Genomic DNA, 14,969 nt, shown 5'->3' on the forward strand with positions numbered 1-14,969 from the left:
CCAACCAACTTTGAGGGTGCCAAGTATACAATAAAAAAACCACCTTGCTGGCTATAGGCTGATCAAAACCTGTTTATCTATGTTACGAATACCTAAGGAAGGAATTTTGAAATGGACAAATAGTAAATCACTTCAGTATTTCAATATTCAGATATAAATAATTCATAAATAACTAACAGTAGGTATAAAACCCAACCAGTACCAAGTAAGATCATAAACTGTAGATTATCATAAGAATAAGATTAGCTCTTAATATAATTAGTAACGAATAAACTAGAGGCACTACAATTCTCAGAAGATATATATCAACATAACATTAAAAAAACTATTAAGTAATGAGATAATATATATAAATGTAATGTAATGAAATAATATATAAAATAATAATGAAATAGAATAATAAGTAGGTAGGTAGTAAGAACATATTTTTTACCCTAAAATCTATTATAGGAAGTCACCGGATTTCACAATTATACATTAATAACATCATTTACTATCTAAGTATAATAAATACTGGGTCGAACAATGTATATCATTATTTGTAACTAATTTATAAACATCTTAAAACGATGGGGTAACAATAAATAAAATATTACTAAAATATCTCCAATTTTTGTACCCTGTGCTGTTACGCCCTGGCTAAGAAATAGAAATTGCATAAATAAATAATAAAATACATGAAATATGGTCCTTAAAATACAATTTGCTCTGTAACTGGTGTTCAAGCGATATTTTAAGAACCAAAAATAATAAGTTAGACACGATAGGGTCAGGGTAAGGGTAGGTGACCGATAGATGGCGCTAGTCAGAAGTCAAGACAAACTTGAAATTGATCTAGAATAGGTAGACTACCGTTGCATAGCGTAGTAGAAAATAAATGGAAAGTTTGAGTGGATCCAGTAAGGTAAGCCGAAATAGTGCGCCTCAGGGGGTCATTCAAACCACTTTTGAATATAGTACTTGTTTTTGTTTATCTCAAATTTTCAAAAGTTGTAGAACAAAAGTGGTTCAGAATGACTCCCTGAATCGCCCACTTTCGGCTATATGTGCGCCACTTTTGCGACACCCCTAAGTATATTAATAAGCGGTAAAGACACATTAGAATAGAATAGTTAGTAGAAGAAATAAACAATAAGTACTTACAACTGTAAATAATTGTTGTAAGTATATTAACATTATCTATACCTACAAGGCAAGATCATGACGTCACTAGTCTAAAGAAATATTATTTACATAGAGTGGAATGTGATTATGAATACGCCGTAAGACCGTAAGTAATAGTATTTGTTTCACTTCTAAGTACAACACCGAAATACATGTAACTAACTAGGTAACATGTAAGTTTATAATTTAAAGTGATTCATAAAATGTAGCCGCAAGTAATTTGTCTAAATAAGTAATTGAGATAGTTACTGAATTGATTAAATTAAGTAAGAATAATATGATATAATTATACATAGAATGTAAAATAACCGGTAAGTACTTAGTATGTTTTTAGGAATAGAACACTATTCCTATTGAATTTCATACGCTCTTTTAAGCTTTTACGATAATTTTTATTAACTTTGACAAGTTAAAAAGAATACGTTGTATATTTAAGCTGCATGTACCTAATTTAACAACTAGGTAGGCTTATTTCAAGTATGTAGGTATTGAAGTTCATCTATACTTATTAATGAACAGAGCAGAAAGTAAGATTTTGCAGTGTAACATCTAGAAAACTTACTTTACTTACTTTTTTCTTTTTGTATGATTCTATAATATATATATATAGATCCAAGAGATTAATTCAAAATAATCTTGTGAACAATGATTACCCCTTTTAGATAGGTACGGGAACTGGGGTAGGCTGGGGTACGATCAGCTTTATAAGTAGATATAGATATAGGTACTTATACATTATACACTTTTGTACCGTGTCAAACTACCTACTTAACAAACCGATAATATGTTTGAAAAGGATGAATAGGCATTTTAAGTAAGACAAGGTAAAAAGCTCCAAAAGTGTATGGCTACATTAGCTACTTATGAAGCTGAGTGTACATGATGATTTACTTCTATTTTATGGGTTACTGAGGTGGCTAATAACGGCCTACCCTATAAAATAAATAAATAAATATGTGAGGACATATGGTGAGACATGGGACTTATCATATTATTTAGTTCAGATTACCTACGGTTGCGATTAATACACTATACAATTATTACGTAGAAACAAATATGTAGAATTACTTCTGGGTCAAGTTTGGGCATATCCAAGATTTTTAAAAATACTGTCCAAACAGGTCTCGAACCTGCGATTTATAGCTCAAAAATTTGTATCACTGTTATCTGTCGTTAAAAAAAAACATGAGTTCAGTTTTTTTTAAATAAGTACCTTTTTAAATGTCCGACTCCTTGAATACGTGCGATGGGCTGTCGTCCGGGAAATGTATGAACCTTGAGGTGGGCGACTCTGTCACAATCTCAGGATGTACCACTTCTGATTCCTCAGGCTTTGGCTGTTTGGGAGACGACTCTGTGTGAAACTCTTGCCTGTAGTTGCCTGTGGAGAAAAAAATAACTTTGTCTATGGTCGCCAATATTTAAAAAAACATAGAAACTATTGCAATGAGGTTTAAAGCGTATTAAAATAAGCGTTTACAACGTGCGATACAAATTACAACACACATGCTGTGATAGTTAAAGTGCATATTAAAGCGTTAAAATGAACATAAAAAATACTCACAGATGCTACTGGCAAATAACAACACTGAAAATAAACAATAATGTTCATGTGAAAGTACTGTACCTAACAATACGCCTATGTTTACCTACAGTGGGGTTACCACCACCAAACATAAGCTATTTTTAACAATCCTTGAGCAGCGTCGCTCCCTTGTCAAATCTGACATAACTTATATGGATCTGACAGATGTCTATCAATTCGTTCGACAGTGTTTATGGATTCTTAATTGCTAATATGTTGGTGGTGATACATCAGTGATACATAATAGGTATTTAACGGATCAATCTCAACTACTTACATAAAAAAAACTGAATAAAATATCCTATCCTCTAGAAATTTGAATAGGTCTAGGTAGGTACAGAATATCTGTAAAACAGTTATCTATGAGATAAACATCATACTTTTACTTTCTTCTATTTCTAACATAAGTAGTTTGAGAATAGCAGAATGATTTTTATCCCACAGTCATATTACATTTTATTGGACCTTGAGAAACAGCAGATTAATGGTTATTTCTAATATAAAATATTAAAAGGGAATAACTATATTCATGTTTCGGTTTTATATCTTACTTAAATTAAGTAAACAAACAAAACACAGTATAGACTAAAATGTATAATTCGTGCGGAATGTATACCTATACATATTTTGCATTACATGATAGAATAATCATAATATATGTATAATAAAATAGCACCAATAATTCTAATAGGTACATAGGTACAATTTTGTTGCATAATAAATATGTTATGATTGTTATGTGATTACAAATACACCGCAATTTCAATTTCTTTTAAATATTTTTTATCTTATTTACCTAAAAACTGCGAAACCATTTAACGAACTTGAATGTTTAAAGCATACTCCATAACCATTCAAGGTTCTATTAATAATTTTAGGTTAAGAGCATGTTTCACGTAGTTTGCAAAAATGTTGATAAAAATCTAAGGTAGGTCTCAGTGTCTAATACATAACTATACAGGGTGGCCCAAAGAGTGACCTCCAACGCCTTGACCTAAGGAATCAACATTTTTCCTTTGGACGTCACTCTTTGGGCCACCCTGTATAGTCAGCCTGTATTTTATCTCACAGATATCCAAACATAGTGAAAAAGGCTCTTGAACTGTTAAGATAATTGCCTAAATGAATGAGCCCTTACACTAAGGCAGCACTAGACTAGACAATAAACCATTTGGTATAATTTCAGAATATGGTTAAATACGAATTATATTCTTCCCTATTTTAAAAATACAGACTAGGTTTAAACTACTGATAAAATGTCTTGATATTATTATGAACAAAGTCAGGATTATGAATATTGTGATAAATCACCGATCATATTGTAATAAATAATTTATGATAACTTAAAATACATTTAAGTTTGTTTTTTTTTATGATAGGTATTAGGTACTTATGCACAATTTAAGTATAAAATGTATTAGTCCATATTTTAATCGAAGCTAAGTACAATGTCAAAGAAATATACTTATTAAAATAAATATGACAACCAAAATCTTATTCCTTTTTTTAAATATTGTACAATGTCTGGATAAAAAACATGCTGTCACGCAAAATTAGACCCTTTGATTTATAATGGTCGAAGAATAGACTGTGACAGATTAGAATTATCCAGACTTTGTGAAACAGGCTTTTAGTCAGACATCATCTTAATAATAATAAAGCACTGCAAGTATATTTCTAATCACTACACGTAAAACAACAAACATGCAGAATTAAATAAAAAATGCAACACTAAGATCTAAGCGCAATGGTAAAGCTACCATTTTGTTTTCATACAACCATGTAATGGTTGAGGTTAAAAGGTAAATCAAAATATTATTGCCATGCAATTTATAATATGCATCAGCATGGTTAAAATTTAAATATTTTACTTGGGCAGTATTGTCAAGTTTATAATGTGTGCCAAAAATAAAACAAAACACTTTTTGTACTTCTGTCTCTTTTGTTTTTATGTTGCGTTCCGTTTACAAGAAAAATATTATGTATTACGTCAAAATATTGTATATTTTTTTATGAAACGGAACGTTGCCAACAAAAATACAATAAAGGTTATCCATGACAGCGGTAACTTATCATACTGGCCCGATTTCACCGTTGAAGAAAGACTACTCCGCGAATAAGTCGACTATTTACTTGAGAGTAAGCACGGTCATACGTCAACTTATTCTCCGAATAGCCTTATTAACTTATTATTTAATGGTAAAATCAGGCATTAAAATATAAAACCTTAGTAGCCATTCCTCAAATAATTTATTTACAGCTGTCACAAATATCGCGCTTCTTAGAAACAAGGAGACGAGTTTAACTGAAACTCCTTATTCTACGCGTAGCAACATTAAAAAACAAAAATTGCATTGTCATACAACATTTTACGTGAAGCTAAACAGCTGTGCATCACTCAAGCCTACGACAACTAGTACAGTCAACCTTACTCGCCCGCCTCCGACAGAACCCTACGCACTTCAACGCCAAACAACATAACCCCCCTTTTTTACTATTACCCGACTTACAACTCTCCCTACTGTTGAGCCTCTCTAACTCGGGAACCTCTTTGGTCTTTTTACTCTCATCAAGCAACATGTCTAACCTACTTTTGAGCTGTGTCGGTGAAACGCTCCTATCTCTCGTCAACTTCAACATAGGTTTAGTTTCGAGTATACTTTCACCGACTATATCTGCTATTTCGGCTGCTAAATCATCTGAGCCCGTCGACCCGGCTTCGACATTCGGCGTGTGGGAATCAACACTTTCAGGCGTGTACGGGTCTAGACACGGCTTACCTGTCAACAAACTAGTGTCTATATCGTTAACGAAAATATCATGATCACTACAGCCAGCGGTAGTAATTTCGACAAACGGTATTCGCATTTCGTTTAGCGAGCCGGTTCGCGATCTTTTTATTTTGTTTTCTAAAAGTTTTTCCGAGTGGCCAGTGTCAAAGTTTTTAGCACAGAGGTGGTCTATGTGTTGGCTATGGAACTTTTTGTTGGCGTATATGTCTGGGTCGGTCGGGAGGCGAGTGAGGCGGTTGGGTAGAAGGGGAAGGCTAGATGGGAGAGCTTTGGAGCAAAAGGGACAGAGCAGCTTGGAGGTGCAACAGTGGACCGTACCTCGGTCGCTCTGCAACATCACTCGGAGGTAGACCGGCTGGGGAATGATAAATTGATTGTTTAGTCGTGATACTAGTACTGAAGGCGTAGGGAATTTCGGTAACACCATTTACTATCCAGATTATTTTTTCAGCTATTTGTTAATCTTTAACAGGCAGTTAGTGATATCACATAAATATTTACTCCGAACTGGAACAAAATCATACACTGTTGCCATAGGCTACAGATCATTCTTCTGAGGATTTGTATCTCACTTTATGGTCACCCATAGAACCCAAAACCACCATAGACAACAAAATCACTCATCATTCTGAACCTTAATTTGTTCTAAACAAACATACTTTATGGTCACCCATAGACAACATAATAACACTTACTTTATGGTCACCCATGCAAGTCCCCTCTCCAATCACGCCGTAATCTGCCCGCCGGCGAGGCGCCTCGACCAATCGGCGCAGCTCTGACGGCTCCGGCTTGGGCGAGCCCTCTGATTGGTTGCGGACCAGCTTGCGACGGACTGACGCGCCTTCTTGCTCTGATCTGTAATGGGAAGAATAATGGGATGGTAAGTTTATTTAGTTTTGCTTCAGGGGTTTAGCTACTTTGCCGCTACTCTTTCGAGGAGTCTGAGGCTGATACCATTTGCTTCCATCTTCTTCTATCCCTCTCTGACTTTGATTCGCTCTAACCGCTACAAATTTTGGGCATCTCTGCATCCCATCAAGAGTTCATATTAGTTCATGTTGCGTCTTGTGAGTTCATAGCATGAAGTAAATATTCAACACTTCCTTGATATACCAATACGAGCCTTATTACCACTCACCTAGAGTTCATAGCGTGCTGTATGCTGGTAGGATCGGCTATACTCTTGCGGCTGACGTTGATGCCCGGGACTGAAAGAGCGTCTATCTCCGCCACACTGCTTTTCTTCTCTAGGGTCTTAGCTGGGCTGCCCTGTTGGACGAATAACATAGTTAATATCATTGAAGGTCGTCTTAGGACTTATATGGTTTGTTGCGAAAGTGGTATAATAAGCTGAAAGGGGGTGACTCAGGGGGTCATTCTGACCCACGATTCTACCTGCTTCATATTTCTCCAAAATTCGTATAAGTAAAGTTGTGCAGAATGACATGACGCCCTGAGTCAACCCCTTTCGGCGTACTATACCACTTTTACAATAACCTGTAGATATATTAAGTCTACCCTGGGCATTCAGCAACTGCCAAGCAATCTTCTATCTGTAATAAAATCATCTTACACTACTAATCCATTTCACCACCTTTCACACGCTAAGTACTATAAAGATATAAACCACTCTATCAAACGTCTCACCTGGTTCTGCCGTGCGGGCGACTGCGAGCGCGCCGGGCTGCTGTCAGATGAAGACGCTCGGCCGCTGCTGTCAGTCGAGTCAGCCACTGACTTCCTGTGCCCAGAGGAAAAAGGAATAGTATTAGTTAGTTATGTGATAGGTATTGGTTAGTATAAAGGTCGTTGAAGTAGCTTTTGAAATTTGAAGAAGAACAAGAAGAGATAGATAAGCGTTGCCTTTGGGGTAATAAAAGCGGCAAACAGTATATTGAACAATAAATAACTTATTTAGGTATAACTAACAGCAATTTCAGACAGCTAACAGTTTGCTAATCATTATTGAAGACGATGAATAAACACAATGTGTGTTACATGTACTTCATTATGAAATCTAAGTAAGCTATTTGTACAAGAAATAATAATAAAAAGTAATCTACACTTTATGACTCCCGTTAATTTACCTGGAAGTGTGAAAGTGTCGGCTCTCGTTGGGGCGACAAGGTTCCTGCTGCTGGATGAGGAGTCTGGCCGTCTGCGACAGAAGGATCCTGTCACACCAAGCTGGGCACCTGGAATATAGAGGCGAACGATCTGTTACATAGATGGTAGAAATAAATACATGGTTACTGAATATGTTGGATTCAGTTTCTGGGTACAATAACTTACTTTTACCACTTTTTTACTTTACCTAAGCCGGGCAAGTACTAGAAACGGAACAATTTTTTGGGCTGGCAGACCTATAGGAATGTTACTTCGGTGGCAATGCACTATATGGCTATATATTAGGTCCTTACATATGAAATTGGCGTTTTCTATAGGAGGAACATAACGTCGTTTTTTTTTAAATGAAATATATTGAATTAATCAAAGTATGTACCATTGCTATGTATGCACTTTTGCCATCTCATAGGTAGTTCATTGATCCCCTTACTAAAAAACCATTCGGGCGGGAATCAATAAAATCTTTGAAGGCGGTTTGGACTGCCCCATCGGAGTTGAATTTTTTTCCTTGCAAGTAGTTATCCAAATTGCGAAAAAAATGGTAATCTGTTGGAGCAAGGTCCGGAGAGTACGGTGGATGTCTAAGACATTATAATTGAAGCTCCTCTAATTTGGTAGCCGTCTGTTGTGCAGTGTGTGGTCTAGCGTTGTCCTGAAGCAGTAGTGGCCTAGAGCGATTGACCAGCCTCGGTTGTTTAGCAGCTAGCTTTTCCATCATGGTTTGCAGTTGCTGACAATAGATATCTGCCGTAATTGTCTGGCCAGATTTAAGAAAGCTGTAGTGAACGACACCGGCACTAGTCCACCAAACACTTACAAGCAACTTTTTTTTAGTCAATTTTCGCTTAGGGCAGGATTTGGCTGGTTCGCCAGGGTTCAGCCATTGCGATGAGCGCTTCCGATTATCGTAGAGGATCCACTTTTCATCACAGGTAATGATTTGATTTAAAATTCCTTCATTATTGTGCCGGTTGAGTAACGTAACGCAGCAGTCGACGCGCATTTGTCGGTTTGCTTCACTCAATTCATGAGGTACCCACCTTTCAAGCTTTTTCACCTTCCCAATTTGCTTCAAGTGGATTAAAATAGTTTTATCACTAACACCGGAGCCTGCAGCTAACTCGGACGTGGTTTGCGATGGATCCGCTTCCACAATAGCCTTCAATTCTTCATTATCAACTTTGGTCTCCGGCCGTCCACGAGGCTTGTTCTGCAGGTCGAAATTTCCAGAACGAAAACGTTGGAACCAAAAACGCACTGTGTTTTCTTTTGCGACACCGTCACCATACACATCATTAATCCTTCGAGCCGTTTCTGCAGCACTGGTGCCACGGTGGAACTCATACTCGTAAATAACGCGATATTTCAAGCTTTCCATTTTGTAAACAGAGTGACACAAAGAAAAAAACAAAAGAAGAAAAAACAAATGAATTAGGGGGTTTGAAACACAAATGCATGACTAAATAGCTGTATGAATTTGAATTTGGAATTCCTAACCATAAAGCCTCGAATTCACTAGGGCACAAGTTCTGAGACTGTTACAGAACATCTACGGTGCGTGTTCTCAGAACATTTTGGTAACATGTCGTGATACATATTGCTTGTCCACACCAGCAGTCTCCGCCGAGATGTCGCCCGAGGAAGTCGTGGCAGTAAGTGCTGCGTGCTAGAAGTCGCGCACGCGTCCTCACTCTGCAACAGCGGTCGCTAGACTGATGTCGCAGGAAGTTCTGTCTCGCGAGACAAAACACGGAACCTGTTCTGCGACACGTAGATGTCGCTATATAGTTGCGTGCGACGTCGTAGAACAGAGCGCGACGTCGCGGCGACATGTAGATGACATGTGCCTAGACAGGTTCTGCGACAATTTGTCGCCTAGTGAATACGAGGCTTAAAGGTAATATTTGAGATCAAAGTGGCCAGTACGACAAAACGCCAATTTCATATATAAGGACCTAATATTTAAAAAAGTATCATTCTCTATAGTAAAAAGTCACGTGACCAACTAAGTTTCTATGGAAAATAAATATTTTTTTTCGCGAATTTTGAAATTATGATTTCAGTTTCAGGCTAAGATATAACATGCTGCACATTCTGGTTTCGGCTTAGTATACCTACCCTTTTTGCAACACCATGTATAAGAACTAAATATCTCACCGTGTCTTCATAAAGTGCGTGGGCAGCTGAACATCCTCCTCGAAGGGGTAGGTGGGCGCGAACTTCACCGGATACTCGTAGAGATGCGGCTTCAGTGCCTCCAGCTCGCGGTCGAAGCGTTGGAGCTGTGGGGGATAGTGGGATGTTAGTTTACACCTCTACATTAATTATCATAGCTTAAATACTAACACGTACAAAAGTAACGCTCTTATCGCTAGCGATTTTTTCAAGGCAACCTTTACTTAGGGTGAAAAGATACTTATGATATCTATAATAGATTTTGTCGCGAGCTAAGTTTCACTATTAAAGATTTCCTGAGGGAATTCCTGGATAAATTGTAGCATAAATATGTGTTAAACCAGGGTGGCAACTGTCTGCATACCAAATTTCATGAGCATCGGTACAGTAGTTTTTACGTTAAAAAGCAACAAACATCCATTCATACTTACAAAATCTCGCAAAATTACGTAAGTACAAGTAATTTAATTTTGTTATATTATACATGAGTGAATACAATAATTATGTATTATCGTCAGTCGTCAGCGAATAATCATTCTCCGATGGACATTGGCATATGACAAGATATTAATGAGCCATATTGGTAAGCAGAGAGTCCTTTAACGAATTACCTCATAAGGTACTTTCATTCCATATATTCATAAGCTAGAACCTTACCCAGGGCTCTCTGAACAGTTTCTGATGCTGCTGATGGTTGAACTCCTTCTTGCCAATGGTCAGAACGAGCCGATCGTCCGACTTTGACTTGTATTGCAACTTGCTAGAGTCCACATTTGCACCGTTCTGCAGGCGGCACGCTGTCAGTTCTTCTGTGAGTTTCTGGAAAATAGTTAAATAAGATCTTGTTTAGCAATACAAGTAAGTGGAAGTTATTATAGGTATTTCCATAAATGAGCGTGAGCGCATAACTTTGGAACGGATGAACCCATTTTGATGAATTTTAATAACACCACTTTAAAATCTGTATATTTGTCTCAGAGCTGACTGTATTGTGTATTTCGGCATAGTTCTATCTACTCCCGCTTATGTAACGTCCACCATTTTTATGTTGTTTCTTTATCTAATGGCCAACATTTTAATACAAGGTTATAATTACCTTAACCACCCCCCCAGTGTCGGTGCGAAAGTTGAAGTCCCCGAATATGAAGTAGGGGGCCGCGTTCACATCCGAATGCAGGTGCTTGAGCGTGTGGCGCAGCGCGCGGCGGCGGGAGCGGCAGTACACCTGCGGTAGTGGAATGGGACATTGAAATATGTAGGTAAAGTCTGTTTTTTTAATCTCAGATACTAAATTGACAGATTCTAAACGGTTCACCAACAGACGATTGTCCCACCTATAGAACGATACGTCACTTCACTTGCACCAAACATTTCATCACGACCCATTACGTCCCCACTGCTGGGGCACGGGTCTCCTTCCAATGAAGGAAGGGTTTAGGCCTAGTCCACCACGCTGGCCTCGTGCGGGTTCGTGGACCCCAACACAAGCAAGCTTGTGCTGAGAGAGTTGTTGGGTAAGTGGGCAACCCGACTGTCAGATGTTTTCAAGCCGCCCGAAGGCCTCTGACTAGGCTTAACGACTGTGCTATCGCTGAGGTTAAGCAACAACTGACACGGTCAGCCATTGGATGGGTGACCAATTTCAAGTGGTGCTTTTCTGGACGCTTCCGTGCTTCGGACGGCACGTTAAGCCGTGGGTCCCGGTTGCTGCTACGGCAGCAGTCGTTAAGCCTAGTCACTAAACATTTAAAAGATATTAAATGTATAGCTCTCTTACTTTGTACAGTACCTATACTGATTGAACAGGACAGCAATAGATTTAATTTCGTTAAAAATATTTGGTGTAAGCCTCCCTTAACTGCTAAAAGTGGTGTTGACCGATGGGCTTAAGTCTTAGATCACGACCTAAAGATAGATCGATGAGCAAACAAGTGCATTACATACTAGGTACTGACCGAGGGGTAAGGCTCCACGGCGAGTACATAGGTTGGAGGCGTCGTGGAACAGGTGTATGTTGACGAACTCGACGGCTGTACCTTGTATCAGCCAGTGGTCATCATTAGTGAACCGTACTGTACCTTGTGTCAGCCAGTGGTCATCATTAGTGAACCGTACTGTACTAGGTACTGACCGAGGGATAAGGCTCCACGGCGAGTAGGTTGGAGGCGTCGTGGAACAGGTGTATGTTGACGAACTCGACGGCTGTACCTTGTATCAGCCAGTGGTCATCATTAGTGAACCGTACTGTACCTTGTGTCAGCCAGTGGTCATCATTAGTGAACCGTACTGTACTAGGTACTGACCGAGGGGTAAGGCTCCACGGCCAGCAGGTTGGAGGCGTCGTGGAACAGGTGTATGTTGACGAACTCGACGGCTGTACCTTGTATCAGCCAGTGGTCATCATTAGTGAACCGTACTGTACCTTGTGTCAGCCAGTGGTCATCATTAGTGAACCGTACTGTACTAGGTACTGACCGAGGGGTAAGGCTCCACGGCCAGCAGGTTGGAGGCGTCGTGGAACAGGTGTATGTTGACGAACTCGACGGCTGTGCCGCGGATTAGCCACCGCGTGCGCAGGAAGCCTTTGCGAGACCATTTGCACTGGAATTTACAGGAGATACAATATCAGCCCTCGGGATAGATGGGGTGATGGATTGAGAAAGATGGCTGGTTGTGATGCTATCCAGTGGTGTGCTTTCGGAGAGGTCTACGTCCAGCAGTGGACTGCTATAGGCTGATGATGATGACAATATTAGATCAGGGACCAGTTGTCTGCAAGCGGAAGGGGTAACACAAAAACTAATGTATTAGTTTGATTGTGATGTGATCCAGTCCTATACGTCGTGTACAAAGAGACAGCTGGGAACTTTAAAGCGCTTACTTTTCTATAGTTACTTTGGCGAACCGCGCGGTAAAAATATCCAAAGTAAAGTAAGCGCCTATAAGTTTCCAACTTTCAAGAAAACTTAGCAAGCTCATGAATGCTTTCTACAGTGCAGTATCGTGGCCCAGTTCTGGGCATGTATTATTTAGCAACTTTGTTAGTTTATCCTCAACACGATAAATGGAACGTGAGCAATGTGATAGGTATATGGTATATGTAATGTTTATGAATTGAAATATGGATGTGCGTCAATCATTATTTGGAATTTATTATTTACTTTCACAAAAAATGCACACTTCTAAAATAATGCCCTTCAAACAAGGCCCTTTGTAAGTGAGCAAACCGAAAGTATGTATTTATAATAATCTAGGTAAGTACACTCACGAGCAATCAAAAAGTTCCAGTGACAATAGCACCAAATTACTCCTAAACGGCAAAAAGACTAGCTTAATGACGTCAAGTGCAATAGTGAAATACATACATCGAATACTACTATCTAAATGTGTAAAAAAGTGAAACTATTTCTTTGCTCATGAGTGTAGTATCATTGCTTAACAAGTAAAAATGAGAGACTCACCTCAGGAAAGAAGTTCTGTGGGAACTTGGCCTTCTCCTTCGTAGTGACCTGCTCGATGTTGCCGCTGTTCACCTCGCGACCGACCACATCCACGTAGTGGTTCAGCTCGAAGTCCCAGATCTTGAGCTCGGAGAGAGACGAGTGAGCGAAGTACATGTTGCCTAGAGCCTGCGGGTTGGGAAGGAATGAGGGTTATTTTATTGTACAAAGAGAAGTGAAAAAAATACTTCCCATTGAACTACCAGTGTTGCTTTACTATGTTTGTCCATAGAAGTCTACATTATTCATCATGACCCATCATGTCCCCTACAAAGGCACAGGTCTCCTTTCAGTGCATTAAAACTTTATTATTTAATAAACTAAGCTAGTCAATGTATTGTGAGCATAAGGCTAATCTAGACTTTACTTCAATGGGTAATGCCTGGTATGTCCAGATAAAATAAAATAAACCATAATAAATTACCGTGAACTTTTCAGGAGAGCTGAAGTCTTCGTCCAGAAATATTCTGATTTTGTCAAAGAGCCTCAACTCAGGGCAGTCACAGAGTCTCTGTACGAAGTCTTTGACATATTGCATTGATTTCTCATACGCCTTGCCCCCAACTTCTTGTAAATGCAATGCTATGAACTTTGGGTCCATTCGTGAAACGGCTTGAAGAAACTCTGAGGTCCATATTGGCAGCATCACAGAAGGCTAAAAAGTAGTTACTATCATGATATGATGTGATCGAATTAAAAGTTACTATCTGTCAGTCTGCTAGGGAAATTGCTGAGGACAGGATAGCGAAGCTCACTCTAGTGAAGGTCCTCTGTACCACCAGGGTACCATAGGATATCAACATTAGTAGATAACTCTCGATGTAGCAGTGAAAAAATAGAGTAATTGAAACTGGCCATCCCAAACAGAGGGGGCAGATCTGTGTTCCGCTACATAATTATTTTTTTAGTTTATTGGCAATTATTTAATTCTTGGTTTAAAGTAGGTACTTACAGTTTTAATAACAAGTACAGATTTTACAAATATACTTAAGTACTTGAAAGTAAAATAATTACAAATAAAATTTTGTTCTTATTCAAACTTTCTGTAGGTCCCAAATAAATACATTTTGCTCTTTTAAAAAGTTGTTTGTGAGGTGACAGCCCTCCCATTATGTTTCAAAAATAGAACGCTTATATCACTCAGGATGACGGCGAGCGTTTAATTAAATTAATTGCAGTAGAACAAGTGTTAATAGTAATAATTGTCGAAGGAATTTGAAGGTACTTACGTCCTCGAATATCGATCCCACGTTGGCGGTCACGAGCAGCAATGGTACTTTGTCGGATCCCATCTTTTTGAACTTCAACATGATACCAGAACGGAATATTTATTGAAAACAAGATCACATGAAATGAGGCTGCACGTCTTTGGTACTTATTATTTCTGGCACGTCGAATTTAGGCGCCGGCACGCCTCAGCCGCAGGGACCCCCGGTATCATTTTCGAGGTTTGAACTCAACTTTTCCTGCGTTGAACATGGAATTAATTAATATTCGTGTTGTAACAAAATAAAATCGCCTTGGCCCTTCCTGTGCGCTCTGATTTTGACGTTTGCTTTTGAATGGTCGAAAAAACAATAGTATTAACCGACTAAATTGGAACGTCTATGGAAACGTCAATAT

The 14,969-nt window shown here is 38.7% G+C and overlaps 1 protein-coding gene across 1 annotated transcript; it reads right to left on the reverse strand.

The window, feature by feature from the left end:
* Positions 1 to 5,128: 5,128 nt before the first annotated feature.
* On the reverse strand, positions 5,129 to 14,921 carry LOC105381020. Its single transcript, XM_048630477.1, is given in 12 exon segments — positions 5,129 to 5,896; positions 6,237 to 6,399; positions 6,683 to 6,813; positions 7,192 to 7,285; positions 7,632 to 7,739; positions 9,829 to 9,953; positions 10,504 to 10,665; positions 10,943 to 11,071; positions 12,322 to 12,447; positions 13,308 to 13,475; positions 13,771 to 14,001; positions 14,576 to 14,921. Coding segments are annotated over 12 exon segments (2,286 nt in total). The 5' UTR covers positions 14,657 to 14,921.
* Between the last annotated feature and the right edge of the window lie 48 nt (positions 14,922 to 14,969).

Source organism: Plutella xylostella, chromosome 26, assembly GCF_932276165.1.
Source record: "Plutella xylostella chromosome 26, ilPluXylo3.1, whole genome shotgun sequence".
Lineage (NCBI taxonomy): Eukaryota > Metazoa > Arthropoda > Insecta > Lepidoptera > Plutellidae > Plutella > Plutella xylostella.